General features: G+C 35.4%; 1 protein-coding gene across 1 annotated transcript in view; it reads right to left on the bottom strand.

The window, feature by feature from the left end:
* LOC114337267 (uncharacterized) overlaps positions 1–23,573 on the bottom strand; it is a 721,645-nt gene that overhangs the window by 186,998 nt on the left and 511,074 nt on the right. Inside the window, exons 44-47 of the mRNA XM_050641250.1 lie at positions 22,910–23,321; positions 20,352–20,463; positions 19,408–19,537; positions 16,602–16,807 (exon numbers count right to left, since the gene is read on the bottom strand). Coding sequence (XP_050497207.1) covers positions 16,602–16,807; positions 19,408–19,537; positions 20,352–20,463; positions 22,910–23,321 — 860 coding nt within the window. The remainder of the gene's footprint in view (positions 1–16,601; positions 16,808–19,407; positions 19,538–20,351; positions 20,464–22,909; positions 23,322–23,573) is intronic.

Below are 23,573 nucleotides of genomic sequence, written 5' to 3'. Positions count from 1 at the left end.
TTTTATTGCTATCTATTACTATAACGGATCTACGGAGCTTTACCCCACTAATCAATCACCCTGTACATATAATTCTTATAGTTGATAAAAGTATTATAAATTGTTGATTAATTAGCAAAGTATCAAATTATAAGCTTAATGGTATCCGTTTAATTTTATAGGTAAATAAATTCTAATTCGGTAAGATTCTCCGAAATTGATGAAATACATGCAATCCAACTTCAATTCCGATAAATCGCTGCAATGTACCGTTTACACACGACGATAAATTGAAACAACTCGATCGTTACAATAAGTGGGTGCAATCTATGAAATCGATGCAATCCAACTCTAATTCCGATAAATCGCTGCGATGTACCGTTTACATACAACGATAAATTGCAACAACTCGATTGATATCGATAAATTGTTTGATTTATCGCTGTGTCTAAACGCCGCTTTACAACCATTCTATACAGGATAGTTGAAAATAAAAATTATGGATATTTTTTTTACATTGTTTCAAAGTGAATTCTTTGGAGAATTCTTTCTGTATAATAAGAAAGAGTATAAGGAGACGTAATATTTTAGATTTGAGGAATATCTAAAAAGTATCGTCTTCATCACTGGATATTAGCGGTGGTGGTGGCAAATATTTCTCTATTTTCAGCTGTAGGCATTATTTATTCAGAGCCTTGTTCTATCCAGTTTCTAATATTAGGCACTCGGGACAATGTTTTCCTTCCAATCCCTCTTTTCATATATTCTTCTTCTTTAAGTGCCATTTCCGCGACGAAGGTTGGCAATCATCATGGCTATTTTTCTTCTCCCTTCCAGATCTGAATCTAAGTTGATCCTATCCCAATTCTTCTTCACATTTTTTATATCATCTGCTGTGAATTTTAGATACTTGTCTCATAAGATTTACTAATCTGAAATCTGCACATATCGTCTGGAGCATGTTTTGGTAAAGGAATAAAAATAAATAGATTCTAACCATTTTTCTGGTATTTCATCATTTTCTATCAATTTGAGTATTTTAGTCCATTCTTTCATCCAGAGCAGCTCTTGAATACATTTTTTCCATTTTTGTATTTGATCTTTGGTGTTATAAATTAATTGTTCGTTGGTATATAGAGGATTCGATGACAGCGGTAATAAAAATAGGTGAAGAGTATCTAAACAACTTACGTTTCGCCGATGTTCTAGTCATAATAGTTGAGGATCTAGGAATGACAAGTAAGATGGTGCAGTAACTCGTTGTGGCTACAGAAAATGTAGGTTTAAATATAAACATCTCTAAAAACAAAAATAATGACAAATTTGGTACCCAACCAGAACATCAGTATTGGTGGGAAAGAAAAGAACTCGTAGATAGATATGAATACCTGGGAAATGAAATTATGGTTGGCAGGGATAATCAAACCCATGAACTGAAGAGAAGAATCGGTCTTGGGTGGGCAGCATATGGAAAACAGAGAAGTTTTTAAAAGTGAGCTGCCCACATACCTCAAAAGAAAGATATTTGATCAATGCGTTCTACCAGTCTTAGCATAGGGAGCGGAAACGACATATACCTTAACAAAAGTCTCGGCTATCAAACTAAGAGGCACACAGAGAAGAATGGAATGATTCATGTTAAGAATACCTCTGCGAGAGAGAATAAAAAACGAAGAGATCAGGAGAAGAACCAAGCAATTGACGTCATTGACACAGTCAAAATTAAAAATGAGCGATGGACAAAGAGGCTATTGGAGTGGAGACCAAGGGAAGACAAGAAAAGCGTCGGTCGGCCACCTACAAGATGGAATGACGATTTAAGAAAGCTAAATAAAAACGGGAGAAAGAAAAAAAGGAAAAAACTACAGAAAGGAAAAAAGGAATCATGCATGAATTACAGAGGAATCTCACTAATCAACACTACGTATAAAATATTGGCTTTGATATTATTAAAAATATTAGTACCCTACGCCGAAGAAATAGTTGGTGACTACCGGTGTGGTTTCAGGCCTGGCAGGTCGACTATTGATCAAATATTTACAATAAGACAAATGCTTGAAAAGTATTGGGAATATAATCAGGACGTTCATCAGATCTTTATAGACTTTAAACAGGCTTATGATTCAATTAATCGTGCAACATTATGGAAGGCAATGATCGAGCTCGGCGTACCCAAGAAACTAGCTGCGGTAACACAAATGTGTGTAAGTAACTCCTTTGCACTAGTTCGAATAGGGGGAAAATATCAAATGCTTTCTGCGTAAATTCTAGACTGAGACAAGGAGATCCGTTGTCCCATTGTTGTTTAACCTGGCCTTAGAATATGTCATGCGAAAAATTTATCCAAAAACCAAACCAGACATAACTGCTCGAGGAGCAAAAATCATACTCGCCTTTGCTTATGACGTAGACGCAGTAGCAAAATCAACATTAGAAATTAAGGATATTTTCTCGAGCGTTGAAGAAGCTGCATTAAACATCGGTCTAAAAAGAAATGAAGACAAAACAAAATACATGGTCGTCTCAAAACAAGAACGACGGCGAGTAAAGCAAAATATTACTATAAACGATCATAACTTCGAAGTGGTTATAGAATTTAAATATCTAGGAGCAACAATCACAAATGACAACAAATTAGAGCGAGAAGTTGAAACGCGAATAATGGCAGGAAACAGATCTTTCTTTGCAATTAAACATCTAATAAACTCAAAACTTCTTTCAAAGGTGCAAAAATCGAGATATATAAGACCATAATACGACTAGCAGTCGCGTATGGAAGCAAAATATGGACGCTACAAAAAGAGAAGTAAATAAATTGCTGGTGTGGGAACGTAAAATCCTTCGAATGATATATGGACCTTGCAGAGACAGCGAGCGTGACAAACGAATGGAGGCGCAGATAAAATAGCAAGTTAGAGTCTATATTCGGAATAAAAATCTAGTCAGATATATAAAGGCTAGTAGACTCAGATAGGCAGGGGATGTGATACGCAGTAACGACAATCGCCTTATAAACAATGTGTTCTGGGAAAGGCCAGATGGAAGAAGGTCTGTAGGGCGGCCTATAAAAAGGTGGAAAGATGCAGTCAAAGAAGATCTATAGAAAATTGGAGTGCTACAATGGGAATTAGTGGCATAGGACCGACAAACATGGAAGGCAATAGTAAACGCGGCAAAGACAACGAAGAGTTGTAGCGCCATTGATGATGATGATGAAATAAAAACTGGATGAGTGCGACGCAAGATAGACGGGTTTGGAAACATGAGGAAGAGGCCTATGCTCAGCAGTGGACTTTTGAGGCTGGATGATGATGATGATTTACGAGAGGGTACTTTGTTTTTTATTGAAATATGAAAAGTCTTTCACTTTATTAAAAGAAGCACGCCTATTTTCTAATTCTTTATTTCTGTACATTTTTATTCTAGCCAAGTAGTTCCTTCACAAGTGTCCCAAGGTAATAACTAATCAACTTTAGTAGTCGGAAGTTCCTATATTTGCTGATATCAAAAACTATACGATTTTAACTTTAACCCCTACATTATATTTACAAATAATAAAGTAATCAAAAATTTTGATGGATGGAATTATGGAAAACTAATAATAATTGAACTTTTGTTATAATAATAAATTTAGTGAAATTCGATATATTTTTGTAGTTAAAAATAATTGTTTATAGTTAAGTTGATCTAACAAGCCTATGTGGTAATAAGGATTATATACACAACAAACCCAAAACGTATCGCAATACGTTATATTTTGAAGGTAATGTAAATATTTAATAATAGTAGAAAATTTAAAGGAAAAGCAAAATTTTAGAAAATAAGATTATCAAGAATATTTATTCTACTTTTTTTAATCAATAATAAGAGTAACAATAAAATTATGAATATCCGATTTGGTTCGACACGAGTACCTGAGCGAGGAACATCGTTTTTGCTGTTCTCGTAAATTACCGTGTTTATAAATAGTTTTTAAACTTATTTTACGTTTTTAAACTAGTTCCGGACAAAAACAAAGTGTAATGTATACAAGTGTAGAGTGTATCTACGTGTACTTTCGCAACTTTCACCGGTATGGTCCATAATAAGTTGAATAAAAAGGTGCAATCTCCTGACTTTCAATAATTATGGCAAACCAAACTGATGAAGCTGTCTTTGACTACGAGGACAGCTCAAAACCAACAATGTCAACAAACCAAACTGCAAACAACACCAACTCAACCACCAACAATAACTTATCGTACACTGCTGTATTAAAAGCCGTCCCGAGGCCATCGTTTCCAAAAAAAAATCAGGCAGTAGTTCTTCATGCCGAGAACAGTTTAAAAATATATGACTACGTTCACGCAATTGGTAATATCATTGGAGCCAAGAATATTTGCTTCGCATCTAGAATATCTAATAATAGGGTATGTATTTACTTATCTTACGCCGAACTAGTTGAAAAATTGATAAATTCTCACCATTAATTCAAATCAACACATTGTCTCTCAACATTCGAAGGCTTATATCTCCAACGAAAAGAATTTTAATTTCGAATATTCCACCTGTTATTCCTCATGAACTTGCTGAAAACGCTATAAAAAGTCTTGGTTTACACCTAGCATCCCCCATATCGTTTCTCAAAGCAGGTATCCCTGGAAATGAATACAGCCACGTATTAAGTTTCAGGCGCCAAGTTTGTATAAATTCCCCTTTTGAAAACTAGGAAATACAGACATCATTACTTATTCCATACGATGGCACCGAACATAGAATATTCCTTTCTACAGATAGAATGGAATGTTTCCTGTGCAAGCAAACCGGACACGTTGCAAATAATTGCAACAATCCACCATCTTCCAGTATTCCTGCACAGTCAGAGACCCAAGCCCCAACTTCTAACATTGAACCTAGCACAAACATAAATGAAAGCGACCAGTCATCTCAAATTCAAGCAACAGTCCAAAAAAGACCTCCTTCATCTTCCATCATTCCTACACAGACAGAGACCCAAGCCCCACCCATTAACATTGAACCTAGCACGAGCATGAATAAAAGCGACCAGTCATCTCAAATTCCAGCAACAGGCTTAAAAAGACCTCATTCGGACTCACTTAATGACGAATCTAGTCTTCCTACATTTCCCTTAGCTGATACCTCCGAAATGCAACCTCCTGATATTCCCAATGAATTAAAAAGTAATAAGAAATCCAAGAAGAAGATGCGAAAAACGGATGATACTATTATCACCGATATCACTAGACTGGACATAACTGAATACTACAACAAAAATCCACAAAATATCCTCTCTCTAAACGAACTTTTTGCGTTTTTATAAAATAGTAAAGGTAGCAGTGACCCCTACTATGAAGCCCTATAGTTTACAAACGACGTCCACACACTTCTTACCAATTTAGATTCTATGTATACACACCTTTCTGAAAGAACAATAAAAAACAGACTCACACGATTAATAAAAAAAATCAAACAACAATGCAATGATAAATCTGCAGAAAATAATGATACATCAACAATACCGTGTCTTTTACAAACAGATCATAGTGATGACGAGTCATTCTCCGATACTTCTCTTACCTCCCAACAGTCACAAACGTAAATAATATCTTTCACTTTACTTTATGCTTCACCCCAATCCAGTGGAACTGCGATGGATTTTATCCACGCTTAGAACACCTTCAACATCTCACCTCTGAATTCTCCCCAGTTTTTCTGTCTCCAAGAAACAAATTTTACCCATTCTCATACACCTTTTCTAAAAAACTACATTGGCTACCATTTTATCAGAACTTCGCACCTACGATCAAGTGGCGGTACATCAATCTTCGTTTCCTCTGATGTATACCATCAACAATTCCATCTAGACACCGATCTCGAAGTTACAGCAATAACCGCTTGGTGTCCACAAAAAATCGTAATATTCAACTTATACATCCCTCCAAATTACAAACTATCTCCAACTGAAATCAAAAATTTAATTAATCAGCTTCCAAGTCCATTTATTCTAGTTGGTGACTTTAACTCCCATAGTCCTATGTGGGGGTCCAAATATACATCTGCGCATGGCAAACTAATTGCAAAGGTGATAAATGATTTAAATATAAATGTTCTAAATACAGGTAGCAGCACATATTTTCATGTCCAATCTGGCAGCACATCATCTATTGATCTAAGTATTTGTGACCCTGGTTTTGCTCCTCTCCTCTCCTGGTACACATTGGAAGACCTATACAATAGTAACCACTACCCAATCATCATCTCTAATAATACTTCTCAACCCATTCAAACTAAGATTAAATGGAAAATTTCAAAAGCGAACTGGAATATTTTTAGCGAAACTGTTAGGGAAAAACCGATCAGATCTTGTTTGAATATGATGTAAACAAAAACGTAGATGTTTTTACTAATTGTTCACTCTCTTCAGCTGAACAATGCATTGGCACATACAATACAAATTTCACAAGAAAAATAGCTGTTCCATGGTGGAATAATACATGCCAAACTGCTGTAAGAGAATGTAAAAAAGCTTTAAATAAATATCGACGAACACGCAATGAAACAGATCTTATACATTTCAAAAAAATGAGAGCCTTATCGAAACGTACCCTCAAGGAAAGCAAGAAGGATTCGTGGAAAAAATACGTTAGCTCTATTAACACAAACCCCTCTCAAGTGTGGAATAAAATCAGACAAATGAAAGGACACAACATATCATATAAAATTCCTGCACTCATCCAAGAAAATAAAGTTATTACCGATGACCAGGAAATTTCAGAAATAATTGCTGAATATTTTAGCAACAAAACGAAAGGTAAAAATATATCCTTAGAACAACAAACATCCACAAAAACTTACGCAACAAATTCCAGTCATGTAGAGTGTATAAATCTTCATTTTTCTTTGTCAGAACTCGAATTTTCCATTTCCACTTTAAAAAATTCGGCAGCAGGACCCGACATGATCCCCTCAATTTTCCTTAAAAATCTACATCCAAGTACACAATCGAAACTACTTGAGCTATATAACATTATGGACAAGCCAAGAATTTCCTTCTCTTTGGCAACAATTGCTTGTTATTCCAATCAAGAAATCTGACTCACTGTATAACACAGTAAACTGTTTCAGACCAATCTCTTTGACATGCACACTGTGCAAACTCTTAGAAAAGATGCTAAATTTTCGACTTATCTGGTATCTTGAAAAGCAATGTTTTTTGACAAAGCCCAATCAGGATTTAGGAAAAATCGCTGTACACTAGACAACCTAATTATCTTACAAAATGAAATTGCACATGCCTTCGCCAGCAACAGAGATTTAATTGCTGTATCTCTCGACATAGAGAGCGCATTTGATATAGTTCAGAAATCGGTAGTTCTAGAAACACTTCAAAAAATGAAATTATATGGTAATGTATATTACTTTCTCGAGAACTTTTTGTCTAATAGAACGTTCAGAGTCTCTACCAACGGAAAATTCTCGGCAATACATCTTACTGAAAATGGTATACCACAAGGATCGGTTCTAAGTACTACTCTATTCTTGATGAGTATAAATAATATTGGCACACTGATTCGACCCCCAGTCAAATATACAATATACGCAGATGATCTGGCAAAACCACATCATCCACTTGCGCCTTAATTCAAACTGCTTTAAATGATATCCACAGTTGGTCAAAAGGAACAGGATTTAAATTTTCATCAAAAAAATCTAAAATAGTTCATTTTAGTAAAAAACATAATCTCAACTTACTTAATTTAACCTTAAATGGCACCCCACTACAAGTAGTTCATCAACAAAAAATTTTAGGTGTAATCTTTGATAAAAGTTATCTTGGAGATATCATATTCAAGAATTAAAAGGTACCTGTCTTAAAAGAATAAATATCTTAAAATCACTAGCGCATCATCAGTGGGGAACAGATGAAGATATGTTGCTGAGAATTTACCGATCTTTAATTCGTTCAAACTATGGAAGTATATTATACATGTCAGCTCCCAATTCACAACTAAATTGCCTCAATATCATCCAAAACACCGCTCTTCGAATATGTCTTGGTGCGTTTAGATCTAGTCCCATTTAAAGTATTCAAATCGAAGCTAACGAACCACCTACTCATATTCTGCGTCAGCGACTTCTTTTGTCATACTTTGTCAAAGCATCAGCTAATCCAAATAATCCAGCCAATGGATTAATCAACTCTACCAAACCAACGATAGTAAACAAACAGAGAACAGTAATACCAGCTTCTCAAATTCTTGAAAAACTAGTAGGTAATATAGACTTACGAACTACTACTCCAATCTCATATTCTAACATTCCACCATGGACAATAACATTGCCCAGTATAAACACCAGTCTATCAAAACATTGTAACAAAAAAGAAACCCCTAGTTCCGCCCTAAAGTCATCCTTCCTTGAACTCATCCACACCAAACGTATGACTCAATCATCTACACAGATGCTTCTAAACTCGAAGATCAAGTTGGTTCGTCTGTGACTACCACCAACGAAGTTATAGCTACCGTCTTCCATATTACTGTAGCATCTTCACAGCCGAACTATATGCTGTCATGAAAGCACTTAGTTGTCCAACCAACAAAAACAAAAACCTTGCAATCTGCAATGATTCGCTATCTTCCATACTATCCATCAAGGACTTTTACTCCCAAAACCCACTAATTCAAAATATCCACAATACATGCCACCTATTGTTAGATAAGAACGTATCGGTTAGCATTATTTGGACTCCATCGCACGACTCCATCGTGGGTATTACAGGAAACGAAAACGCTGATCAAGCGGCCAAATAGGCATCCCGTTCTGACATTCCAATGGAGACTATACAACTTGGTGTAGATTTACAACATACAGTAAACCAAATGTGCTTGAGAGTCTGGCAAAACCTCTGAAATAGAACAAACTCAAAACTCCATAGTATTCAACCCAGAATACTTACCTTAAAAATACCAGCACCTTGTAGAAGGAACAAAGTTTTCATGACAAAACTAAGAATTGGACATTGCCGTTTTACACATTGTTACCTGATGAGCCAGGGATATCCTCCTTGGTGTCACACCTGCAACATTCGTGTCACACCTGCAACACTCGTGTCACCGTCAAACACATACTAGTTGAGTGCCAGCTATACACGAACACCCGAAGACAACATAAACTGGATGAAGACCAAACCGCCACTCTTAATTATAATAGTAACTTTAATAATGTGATAATGTTTCTCAAAGACTCTCGGTTATACTACGCCATATAAATGTTGTTTTTATCATTTTGCTGATATTGTAATTTCTTAATTTAAATTCTTTATTTTCTTAATTCTTGTAATTTAAACATACTGTAAACCTTACTTTTGTAACCGTATCAATGGCCTGCGTTGCTGAGACACGTTAATTTAAAAAAAATACAAATTATATTAGGAGTTATATAATAATACAATTAAAATATTAAATTTATAAGACAAGTAAGATTTCATCTAGGCTCAAGCGAAAAATTTTTCGTATAATAATTTTATTGTTAATATTTTCAGCTGGATTTTTGAAATTACAAACGTCAGCAGCTTTTCAAAATATCTTATACTCATCATCCACTATAAGTAGAATTTTGTGTTGCCGCTTTTTCTACCTTTTTATAAATAAATAATTTTTCCAACATGAAACAGTTTTGACCCTTCTGGAAATCTACATGCCAGTGTATCCGAGATTATTTATCCATTATTAGGAAACTAGAATTTTCACGTGCCGTTTAACAAAAACCTGTGGAAAATTCTATGATTTTAATCAGACCAATAATTTTGACGATTTTGCGGAACGTATCAGAGAAAAAATAATAAAGCGCAACTGTGGATCGGTCACTGCTTTTAATCATCCTAATTAAGTTTCTGCCATAAGAGTATTTTGTATGGGTGGAATTTGGTCTTCTTCGTCTTTGGATAATCGCTTAATTTTTTGTTCCTTATGTCCTTATATCATATAATTTACTTAGTGCGACAAATGTGAAATAAAACAAAAGCTGGCCAAACAAACAAATTAAAATTTGAACCATTGACGTGATAAATGAACTAATTAAGCAGGTAGATACAATTTAAAGTTTAATTTTTTTTTTCAATAAATAAAATAAAGGATTGAAACTAATTTAAAAATTTAGACCAATGTATAGAGAATTGGGGACTACCAGCAAGGATTCAGAAAATGCAGATCCACTACAGATGCAATCCACATAATTACACAAGCAATCGAGAAATGCCACAAACACAATATAGATCTTCACCCCATCTTCGTAGACTTCAGACAAGCTTTTGACTATATTGGAAGAACTATTTATTGAAAGGAAAAATCAAGATATACCGGCAAAGCTAATCAGATTAACAAAATTGATTATGGATGGATCTCGAGATAAAGTAATAATAGAACAAGGTAGCACAACATCAATTGCAATAGAAACAGGAGAGCGACAAGGCGATTACCTGTCAACCACACTATTCAACATAGCATTAGAAGGAACAGTCAAGGCCAGCGGAATTAAAAGAACTATAGCACATTCCTCAACACAAATAGTAGCATATGCAGATGACATAGTTCTTATGGAAAGAGGCAAGGAAATATTAAAAGAAGTAGTAACAACACCAGCAAATGAAGCACCGACAAGAGGTCCATAAATTAACGAAGGAAAAACAAAATATCTACTCTGCTCTAGAACAGAAGACAACAAGATGAGAGAAATCTAGAACAGAAGATAACAAGATGAGAGAAATCAAGATAGAAAACTACACTTTTGAAAGAGTTCAACCAATTAAATATTTGGCGGTAATTGTAAATGGCAAAAATAAGAGAAGTGAAGAAGTAACGGAGCGAATATTAGCAGGCAATAAAACACACTAGAGAAACCATAGGCTAATGAAGGACAAGAACTTATTCAGAAATACACAACTGAAAATATACTGTTGTTACAATCAGACTGGTAGTTACATATATGCAGCTGAGACAATGTGCCTCACAGATAAAGATGAATGAGAATTAAGAATATTCGAAAGCAAAATATTAAGAAGAATTGCGGGCCCTATAAGAATGGGAGACGGAGAAATGAGAATGAACCACGAACTAAGACAAATAATGAAGGGAGAAGATATAATACGAGTTATTAAAGCGTAGAGACTGAGATGGCTAGGACACATAGAGGGAAGGAAAAACGTCCTACTGATTAAGAAGATCACTAGATGGAAGCCAGAAACTGAAAGACCAAGGGGAAGTCCCTGAGGGACATCAAAATTTTGAAAGTGAGAAACTGGAGGAAAATCTGCACATATCGAAATCAGTGGAAGAAAAATAATACCGAATGATTCATCACAATAAGCTAATCAGAGAGCTCTAAGTAAGAGCGGCAAACATTCCATCCGTAATGAGAAGCCCTAATGATGATGATGATGATAGAGAATTGCAAAGGCTTTAAAACGATGTCTTCTTTGATCCCTATTGCCATTTAAAAAGTTGGGTTACTTCGTACTCTGGCTTAGTGGAAAAAATAAATAATCGAAAACACCGAAAAATTGTGTCTTGCTTGAATAAAAAATTTACCTGTTACTGGGTTTTTTAAAAACAAAAATAGTAGATTCTTTGTAAAAGGTATATTCAAAAGTCCCTCGATAAGGGTTACATTACATCACAGAACGTTTTCGGATTAAAAAATCCGTCATCAGTGTTAAAAAAGCCAATAGTGTGCATGCCTGAACTACCAAAATGTTTTGGGTAAAAACCCTTTAAATGTTGAAAAATATTATTACATACTACATATTTTTAATAATATTTTGTAATGTTGCAAATATTCCTGGATCTTACCCAGGGCAAAACAGGACTCTTCCCACGTCGTTGGAATGTAAGGAGGATTGAAACCTCACATATTGGAGTTGAAAGGCAACTCTTTGTTGCACATGTTGTCACATATTGGAGTTGCCTTTCAACTCCAATATGTGAGGTTTCAATCCTCCTTATATTCTAACTACGTGGGAAGAGTCCTGTGTTGCCCTGGGTAATATCCAGAAATATTTGCAACATCACAAAATATTATTAAAAATATGTAGTATATATATAATAATATTTTTCAACATTAAAGGGTTTTTACCCAAAACATTTTGGTGGCTCAGGCATGCACACTATTGCCTTTTTGAACACTGATGATGGATTTTTCATCCGAAAACGTTCTGTGATGTAATGTAACCCTTATCGAGGGACTTTTGAATATATCTTCTACAAAGGATCTAGTATTTTTGTGATTTATGGTTATAGGTATACAGGAATTTTATTTTCCTCGTGATTTTTTTAAAAACGTCGTATTTCCTGATAATGCCTCTGGTTCGTTTTTGTCCGGTCACCCTATATGCATTATTTTGTCATTTTACTTTCCATTCCTTTGAATAATATTTAGTAATTTCCAATTAGAAACATACATCGAGCCTTCAATTCCATAACTGCAGATTTGCTTCAGCTTCGTATTGTAAGTGACTACTTTGTTAAAGATAATCCTATTTTATATCCTATTAACCAATAAAGTTACCGAAGTCTACACTCAAGTTGTTTACACTTTATGGGAACAAAAGGACTATAACTTTTTGATTGGAGAAGTTGAAGTTAGTGTTGGTGAATTGTTGGATTTTCTTTGATGTGACACTGTATACTGCTTACGGTTAGGAGAATGTTTTTCTATTTACGTAGTAGTTTAGTTTAAATAGGGTGTCGATAGAAAATAAAGATTTAACATGTCTCATTTAGCATGTCATTCAATCTATTATCTTTTATAAAGTACTCCGCACAAACCTTATGGAAATTAGGTCCCAGTGGATTTAGTTAATACTTTGGGAAAATACACTTTGAAGCATAGTGATTAAAAGTTCTCATGGGCACAACTCGATCGTACGGAGGGTTTTCAAGATATAGAGGCACAAACTCAGAAAATTGTAAGATATAAGTACTGGGTGTTCCAATATTCTAATTCCGTGAGTTACTGGTTATCTGGTAACATGTAAAAGTTTGGATCAAAGAAAAGTAATACATAGTCCTACAGAAAAATATGGAGAACAGTGCCTACGTTCCTTCCGATGAAGGCTCCAATAAGAGCCGAAAATCGCGATTCAAGGGCCTGGACTGCACTCCGTATTCTAATTGAAAAGTAAGATTGTTTTGCCTTTGCATTGCAACTGAATAAAAATGGTATACATTTTTATTTTATAGTCATATTACTCCGTAGAGTAACTAGGTGCATTTTTCCGTTGGAACTTTACCAGCTGCAGACGGGGGATGTGAATTGCATAGTGTAGAATTCCTTCCCTCTCGTCTTCACTGCAGCATCCATTTGACTTGCAAATTGTAGAAGTCTTGGAGGTGTCACCAGGAAAGTGTACCAATAAGTTTTCAATTTAAAAATCTTTTAGTAATATTTTTAATATTTTCAATATTATTAATTTACTATTAGGATTAAAAACTACTTCGTCTTTCGTCTAATACATAGTAGTCTAGGATTTTTTCCTGGCTATCCAATGGCTACCTTTACTTTGACCTTGACCTTCAACTGACGTCATATTCTAGAGTTTCGAGGGTTCTCGGCATTAAATTGATATAAACAGATTACTCATGGGTTTTTGTGATTGCTAAACACGAATATGCCATCATAATTGAACACCGGAGCACGTGGTGTTCTAGAGCACGTTCTAGAGTTTCGATGGTTTTCGGCATTTAATTGTTGAAAATGAATTACTGGAGGGTTTTTTGAGGTCGCTAAACACGAATATGCCACCAGAACCGACTCCCGGAGCACCTGGTTTCCAAGGTCAATGAAAGGGGCTCCTGGAGTTTCGAGGGTCTTCGGTACTACATTATTGCCAACGGATTAATTATAGGTTTTTGGGGTTGCTGAACACGAATACGTGATCAGCACAGACACAGGAGCACCTGGTGTCTAAGACAGGTTATCTTCTGGAGGTTCGGAGGAATCAAATGGAGCAATCAAATGGAGGAATCAAATGGATTACTCTTAGGTTTTTGGGGTTGCTGAACATGCATACACTATCAGATCCGAGCCACGAATCACATTGTGTTTAACGGTACGTCATCTTATGGAGTTTCGAGTGTTTTCGGCATTAAATTGATAAAAACGGATTACTCATGGATCTTTGGGGTCGCTGAACGCTAATACGCCATTAGATCCGACCCACGGAGCACCTGGTGCCTAAGGTTATTTATCTGTTCGAGTTTCGAGAGTTTTCGGCATTAATTGATACGAATGGATTACTCATGGCTTTTTCGAGTTGCTGAACACCAATACGCCATCGGAACAGACACCGGAGCACCTATCGCCTAAGGCACGTTTCTATCTTCTGGAGTTTCGAGAGCTTTCGGTACTAAATTGATGCAAACGGATTGGTACACACCGAGTACACAGAGGTTTTCTGAGTTGCTGTTCAAAGAAAGCGTACAAATTGGTGAAAAGTTTTTTTGCTATTTGTATATTTTTATTAAAATAACTATGTTGTGCTATTCAATTGTTTTAATTAATTATAAATATGAATTCAATTTATATCTGACAATGTTTTTCCTTCATTTATTTTAAGATCGATTTACTATATTCTATTTTGATAGTGTTCTTCATTGTGGTCACTAGATACTCCAGAGGGTTTTATCTAAGTTATATTCGTGTTCAGCAACCCCAAAAACACAACAGTAATCCGCTTGCATACCCCAGAAGATGATGTGTCGTAGGCACCAGGTACGCCGGTATCTGTTCTTATGGCGTGTTTGTGTTCAGCAGCCCCAAAAACCCATGAGTAATACCCATCTGCATCAATTTAATGTCGAAACCTGTCGAAACTCTAGAAGAAGACCTGCCTTTGGCACCACCAGGTGCTCCGTGGGTTGGATCTGATGACGTATTCACATTCAGCAGCCCCAAAAACCTGTAAGTAATCAGTTTGCATTAATTTAGTAACGAAAGCTCTCGAATCTCCAAAGCATGACTTGCCTTAGGAACGAGGTACTCCGATGTCTGTTCTGATGGGGTATTCGTGTTCAGAAACTCCAAAAACCTATGAGTAATCCGTTTGCATTAATGTAGTACCGAATACCCTCGAAACTCCAGGAGCTCTTTCATTTACCTTGGAAACCAGGTGCTCCACGAGTGGTTCTGGTGGCATATTCGTGTTTAGCGACCTCAAAAAACTCTCCAGTAATTCATTTGCATCAATTAAATGCCGAAAACCATAGAAACTCTAGAAGATGACGTCCCTTGCAATGTCCCTGGCCACCACGTGCTCCGGAGGTCAATTCTGATGGCATATTCGTGTTTAGCGATCCCAAAAACCCATGAGTAATCTATGTATATCAATTTAATGCTGAAAACCCTCGAAACTCTAGAAGATGACGTCCGCTGAAGGTCAAGGTCAAAGTTAAGGTCGCCATTGGATAGCCAGGAAAAAATCCTAGACTACTAGTACTTTTATTTAATCCAAACCTCTACATGTTGCCAGATAACCAGTAATTCAAGGAATTAGAATACCCGCTAAATCTGATAATTTTCAGAGTTTGTGCCTCTATATCTTGAAAATCCTCCATACGATCGAGATGTGCCGATGAGAACTTTTTATCAGGATGCTTCAAAGATTATTTTCCCAAAGTATGAACTAAATCCACTGGCATCTAATTTCCATAAGGTTTGTGCGGGGTACTTTACATAAGATTGTAAGGGGTTGTAAGTTTACTAAATTTATAAAATTAAATATCTACAAAATAGGTGCTTGTTTCGTAAATTATCTTCATTCGAGCTGAAATTTTTATTTACGAGCCATCTCTTCGGATTTGGCAACACACAATATTCAGAGGTGGCCAAATCAGGAGAATAAGCTGGATAAAAGAGCAATTCGAAGCCCAACTCATGAATTTCAGTGAAAAAGAAAAAAATTAATAGAAAAAGAAAATAATCGTTTTCGTTTTGATTCAATTCGAGTCTCTTGCCATCCTCTGACACGGTGTTTCTGGATCTTTATCCTTTATCAAAGAGGCTATTGCAAGTAGACTGAATTGAATCAACTCGAGACGAAGAAGAACTGCATCTATTAAAATATCTGCAGTATATTGTGGTTAGACTGTCCTCTAACGGGGAATGACAAAATAAATAAAATAATTTCGACCACGAGTCAGGATTCTGTTAACCGAGATACTATAGTATCAAGCGGCGCCGCTAGGAGGAGCTTCTCCAACAATGCGTCTCAGAATACTTTAAGAACACTTGGTCATTTTGTACTCTAAACCGAGTAAAGCATGAAAAAGAAAAAGAAAATAATCGTTTTCGTTTTGATTCAATTCGAGTCTCTTGCCATCCTCTGACACGGTGTTTCTGGATCTTTATCCTTTATCAAAGAGGCTATTGCAAGTAGACTGAATTGAATCAACTCGAGACGAAGAAGAACTGCATCTATTAAAATATCTGCAGTATATTGTGGTTAGACTGTCCTCTAACGGGGAATGACAAAATAAATAAAATATAATTATAAAATAAAAATATAAAATAAAATATAAAATATATTTTATTTATTTTAAAAAAATTAATGTTTTGGATATACTTACTTGGGTCGACATATTGATTCTAACCACTTCTTTTCCTACTAGTAAAATCAACTCATTACTTTTTCCTACGTTATCATAAGATACAAGAACTGTAAAGTTCTTATCGACGAAATCGGATGCTAGCAAATAGGTACATTTTCCACGGAACTCGTAGTACTTTTTGTCAAACGTTACATAGTACTTTGATCCTACAATCATCGCATGTCCTAAAAATAAGCAAAGGTTTATTATAGCAGTATGGATAGAGACCAAGATTTAGGCAGAATACAACTATTAATGACCACAACTTCAAAGTAGTAAAAGAATTTAAATATCTGGAAGAGGTAATCGCAGATGATAACCACATTAAAAAAAGATCTCGGCAAGGATAGCTGCGGGGAACAGAGCATTATACTACATATCATCAATAATAAGATCTAAGCTGCTAAAAAATCTAAATTAAGACTGGAAGTAAAACATGGACATCAGCGGAAAATAAATAAGCTGCTGGTATTTGAAAGGAAGGTTCTCAGAATGATATTTGACTCTTAAAGAGATTTATTAACAGCAGAATACACCACCAAGATTAAAGTCGAAAGCTTACAGGACAACTCCACAAGATACCTATTCCAAAAAAGACCAACGGAAAAAAGCAGCAACATGTATATCACAGAAAGTGACGGAGTCGAAGAAAGCTGGGCAAAAATTAAGTCTAATATCTTAGCCTCAGCCAAGGAAGTTCTTGGTGAAAAAGACATTAATAAAAATAAATCGCTTCCAAGACGAAGAACTCCATGGTTTTGTACAGAAGTGAAGGAAAAATGTAAAGAGAAGAAAAAAGCTTACCTAAAATACATGTCAACTAAAACACAAGACGCATACGATAATTATAAGACTATAAGAAACGAAACACATTCAGTAGTAAGAAGAATAAAAAATGATCACTGGGAACGTTTTTCGAAAGTAATGGAACATGATTTTTATGGTCTCGAAAGGAAATACGGCTCTTTATAAGAGGTCAAAGAACGGAGGTAAAGGAACTAATACAACCAAAACACATAGAAAAGGATACAAGGATTGACTATCTAAAAAAGCTCTATGCAGAGGAAGAACAAATGATGCTAGAACCGGAAACACCAGAAATTACCACAAATTAAGATGTTAATATAAGTGCACAGGATGTACAAAAAACACTCGAAAAGCTGAAGAACTGAAAAGCTGCAGGTAAGGATGGAATACCAAACTCTACTATTCAAAAAAGGAGATAAACAGCAGCCAGAAAACTACAGAGGTATCAACTTGTTAAATACTACCCTAAAACTTACAACTAAAATCTTACAAGGTGTAATGAATCAGAGGATAAGTTTAGCAGATGAACAACAGGGTTGTTGTACTGGAAGATCGTGTACAGATGCAATATTCGTCATAAAGCAAATTACTGAGAAATCACTTGAGTATAATAGACCAGCATTTCTATGTCTAATTAACTCAAAGAAAGCATTTGACAGAGTAAGACTCAAAGATGTAATCCATCTTCTGTATAATAGAGAAGTCCCTCTAGATATCATAAAAACTATTGAGAACATCTACCAAAAGAACAAAATGGAAGTCAGAATAGACGGACAACTTACAGAACCTATAGATATAGGTAGCGGCATAAGACAGGAAGACTCATTGAGTCTATGCTTTTCAATTTAATCAAAAACGTCAACAATGGAAGAGGATATAGAATGGAAAACAAAGAAGAAAAAATACTCTGCTACGCAGACGACGCAATATTGATGGCCCAAGAAGATTAGTCCACAGATTTAACATAAGAGCAAAAGAATTCAATATGACAATTTCATCTCAGAAAACCAAAACAATAGTAATCAGTAAAGAACCAATCAGGTGCAAAATAGAAATTATTGATGGTCTCAGTATTGAACAAGTAATGGAAGTAAAATATCTTGGAATTACATTGTCAAGTTACGGAGACCTAGACAAAGAAGTGAGAAATCAAGTACAAAAAGCAAATAGATTGGCAGGATGCCTTAATAACACTATATGGCGAAATCGACATATTAACACTGAGATGAAGTCAAGAATTTATAAATCCAGTGTAAGACCAATAATGACATATGCCGATACAGCCACAACACAAAGACTACTGGAAACGGCAGAGATGAGAGTACTGAGAAAAATTACAGGAAATGCACTGAGAGATAGAAAGAGGAGCGAAGATATTAAAAGACAAAGTAACGTACAGTGTATAAACAAATGGACATTAAATAGAAAAAAAGAATGGAACAACCACATAACCAGAATGGGGGAGACACTTGTGGTCAAAATAGCACGAGATAAATCACCAATCGGTAGAAGAAGTATCGGCCGACCGCGCATAAGATGGAGTGACAACCTTCCATAGAGGTACCAGTTCTCCAATGAACAAGCAGAATTGCTTATAAAGAGGAAGAAGAAGAATAAGAAGAAAGATATGTATTGACAGGAGGGTGGAGAATGCTAAATTGGTGCTATAATAAGATCAACAGGTCATGTCGTAAGATCAGAGGAAGACAGAGAGTTAAAGATAATATTTTTTGAGAGACCAGATGGTACAAGATCAGTAAAAGATGGAAGGATTTATCTAGGATTGGGATACAACAATGGGAAATGGAATCTCAAGATTGTAGAAGATGTGAAGCTATAGTGGATGGGGTGAAGCCTTACCCCGAGTCGTAAAGCCAGTCAAAAAGAAGATGGGTAAAGACGGTTGGCAGTTGTTTTATTATTTGAGTGATTTCATTAATAAATGACAATTTTACCACGAGCAAACCAACTAACTCACCCTTAAATGGTGGCAGCCAATCGTTAGGGTCAATGTATGGTTTATAATCGTAGTACAAACTCCAAAATGAAAGTTCAGTTTCTTCTAAGTAGCTCTGAAGATCGAAAAACCTTTTTATTTCTGGAATTTCCTAAAAATATTCATTACAGTTAAACCAAGAATAATTCCTATAAAATAGTGTTTTTGTATTAATGTATAAACTTAAAATTATGTATGTATAATAGTTCAGTCAAGTCAAATAATTTCTTGAATTTAAAGCATCATCATCATCACTGGTTCTACAACCCATGGTGGGTCTTGGCCTGTTCTAGAATTAACTTCCATTCCTTCTTATCCTTTGCCTTATTTTTCGAATTTCGTACTCTTAATACTCGTAAGTCCTTTTTCATCTGGTCCTTAAATCGTGTTCTCCCACTCCATCCGGTCTTTGGTTATAAATGTATTTGGACGGCTCCATCTCATCTGGTTTCCAACAGTCAGCTGAAAAACACCGTTAGTCTAGCATCCTGCAAGTCACCCAGACACCTTGCCCCAGCGTTTCTTCGGACTGTTTGCTTTTACTGCCTACACGTACATTCAACACATACTCTGAAGAGGACCACAATCCTAAACAGGGACCAAACAATGTATTCCTCTCAAATGAAGTCCTTTACATATACACGTAATATATATTGCCTATCTATCTATCCATCTCATTCATGGTCCTCTAAGTGGCCTAGCTACCGTAGCCTGTTTATTTTGATGGCCTACGCCATAATCCGTTTTCCTGCAAGCCTTTGTAAATATATCTGAGGGTTTTACGTTAAAAATAGCCTAACCGTTCTTCATCACTTTTTGTTGTCGTCCATGTTTCTGACGCGCTCGACTAGTTTAAAGAGTTTAAAGCATAATTAAGAATAAAAAAGATTAGGATATTTCTTATATGTTTATTGCTAAAACTTTACCTTGAATTTGGGTGTTTCATTAAATGAGTGCCACGACATCGGTAACTTCTGTTGCAGTAGCATAATTCCATCATTTGGTTCGAAAATAAATTTAGTCTTTGGTACTCGTTGTCTACAAAAAAAAAAGAATAAATACAATAGTTAGACTCGCGAAAAATTTAAATATTTTATTTAAGCACTACAATTGCAAACTCGTCTCTTCTTTAGCTAGTCCAAATTTAGCCCTGTCCATTGTCGGATGTTTCTTAATCACGATAGTCCTCTTTTTCCATCGACCTTTCCTCTCACTGTTCGTTGAGCATATTGGTACTTATTATTTATCAGTATGTTACTTAGCTATGATGTTTTTCTGTTCACTACGTTGAAAAGCTTTAGTTCTTTGCCTATTCTCCGCAGCACTTCTTCATTTGAGGTATGCGATGTCCATGAAATTTTGAGTATTCTCCGGTAGATCCACATTTTAAAGGCCTCCAGTTTATTTCTGGTTGATTTTTTGAGGTTCCACGTTTCCACTGCATATAGAAAAGTCAACCAGACGTAGCATTTTGATAAACGCAGTCGAATTTCTAGTTTTATTCGCGAATAACTTAGCAGACCTTTTATTTTTTTAAAACTATGTTCTGATCTGTTCTATTCTAGATCTAATTTCTAGATCAGGATTTGGGTTGCTATCGATATAACATCCTAGGTACTTACATTTAGTGACCTCTTCTAAAATGTGCCCATTAATTGTGCAAGATTGAGGTACATTCTAGTTTTTTCGGAGTGACATCAATTTTAGTTTTCTTAGTGTTTATTTTTATATCGAACTGCTCTTAGATTGAGTTGGTCATGTCAAAGAGTCGTCGTAGACCCAAGTTGGAATTCGCAATCAACAGCATCATCGGCGTATCTGATGTTAATGATTACGCCATTCACCTTGACTCCATCCTTGGAATCCTCCAGTTCATCCTTAAATAGAAGCTCGGAATAAAGATTAAATAGCAGAGGTGACAAAACACATATTTGTCTAAATCCCCTCCTAATTTCTACTTCTGGCGTTTTGGTTCCAGTAAGAGAATTTTAGTAGTTTGATGTCTTTCGAATCTAAACCGACTTCTTGTAATTCTTCTAATAGTAGATCGTGTCTAACTCTATCAAATGCTTTTTCGAAGTATATGAAGCATAAAAATATATGTTTATGTTGGTAGTAGCATTTTGAGCCAGACTAGTAAACTGAACAGTGATTCCCTCCTTCCCAGAGTAGAGAATTAAATTTATAAAAAAATAAAAAAAATTAAAATTACACAAATGTTACATGTCAATATTTTTGAGATATTCAGTTGTCCTTTTTTATATTCAGTTGTCAGCCTAATTTATAACAAGTAAGTATGACATTAAATAGAATTTAATATCGATATTGACAGGAAAATAAGTATTAGAGGAAATAGTGGTCCTATTGTGTGTATTCATAATGCGCCGTCTTCGAACTATCGGGAAGGTTTTTATCTGTATCCCGATACATGAACTGAGATTTTTCTCATTTCGTCTTCTTTGGAAGTTCTCGCTGATGAAGCGCGACATACGTACAAGTAGATGGCAAATTGGACGACATGAATATTCTGTTCGTATATATTCTTGTAAATACTTTTTATATGCCCACAAAATCATCTTGATGTGATTTGTTTATTTTGATGTTTTAATTTTCCCTTTCCAAAGGAAAAACCACAACAAGTGCTGCAAGAGCGGCACAAGACATCTCTTGTTTTCACGCATGCAGAATAGAGTGCGTCTAAAAAACATTAAATAAGTCGACGAAGCAGTAGTTTTTGCAAATACCTTAGAAGGTTTGAAAGGAATAATGTCCCGCATATCAGATAAAAGTAGAAAACATGGACTTAATCTCAATACGAAAAAAAAAACAAAGTAGATGGTAGTCAGTGATAGCAACAATTTGTTAGTACAATAGTAGATCGTGTTAGAACATCTCTCATTCAAATGCGGTTAATTTTGTAAAACATTGGTTCAAATCTTGTCGTGCGATAGTTGCTTGTATTTGATGAGTTTTCCCTATTCCCCCCGTAAATCCGCCACTGTTCAGTAGTTTGCTAAAGATTAGGCGGAACTGCTGTCATGCTGGCCTTGGATATGTGTGAATCATTCATGAAAACTTGATAATTCTTATGTCGCTCTAGAAGCACATTTTCTATCGCACTTCTTCAGTTTTATGAGGACTTTTCTGGGGTTTTCTGAAAACTAAAATACGATGTATCTATTTTTGACCAGGAATTCATATACAACACGCAAATATGCATGAAGAAAATGAGTCTCTCTTCTTTCCATAATAATTATTTTCGTTCACTTGACCGTGAATTAGTGCGCTTAACGTGAACCGAGCACCTGAATCCAATATCTTCAGAATAATAGTTTTTGAGACCTAGGTCCCATGGACTTGTTTAATCTAGGCACTGAGAACTATCATTGACCGAAATTTCGTTTAATTTGACCGGAGCCGCTTTTCCATAAGAAGTGTTGCGGGGTCCTTTCTGTAATCAAAAATACACATCTAACAATCTTACCTATTTTCCATTTCCAAAGCTGTTGTGGATAAATCGGAAATCTTGAAATAAACAGTACGAATAAGACCATGCAGTTTCGTCTCCATATCAAAATATTCGTAATAATATTTAAAATAATCGTAGGCTTCCCAACCTTTCGCAATAAGGAATTTAACAGACGGTATTTCAGCTATTTGTTGTAACTCTTCCAAGATTTCATTTATAACATCCATCGTCTCCTTTCCAAATGGAATTACTGTTAAGTATTTCTCCTTTAAGAAGTTCCAACCTACTTGGGCATATTTGTATATACTGGCAAACGTGTTGGGACCAGTTATATCTTTATAGAACTTATCGATGTCTTGAGAGAATTTGGTGAATCGTAGGAAATACGGAGATTCTATGATCTCATTTTTTCTCATATATAGGAAATCTGTAATAAAAATATAAGATTAAAATTATGTATTTTACGAAGTGTGATTTTTTAGTTTTGCATAAAGCCACTTAGAGGGCGCCACCAATAAAACCTTACTGACACCAATATAACCTCAATCTTTTGTTGACGTAAATCCAGAGTTTCATTGCGATAAAACAAATCGTGTAGATAAGTACAGTGAATTTTTTAAATTAGCAAGTCGATCGAAAAATAGATCTTGGAGAACATTTTCGAGCAATATTTTTTTAC

The sequence above is a fragment of the Diabrotica virgifera genome, chromosome 10 (assembly GCF_917563875.1).
Source record: "Diabrotica virgifera virgifera chromosome 10, PGI_DIABVI_V3a".
NCBI lineage: Eukaryota > Metazoa > Arthropoda > Insecta > Coleoptera > Chrysomelidae > Diabrotica > Diabrotica virgifera.
The sequence above is the reverse complement of the archived record's forward strand: the minus strand, read 5'-3'. Positions and strand labels throughout refer to the sequence as shown.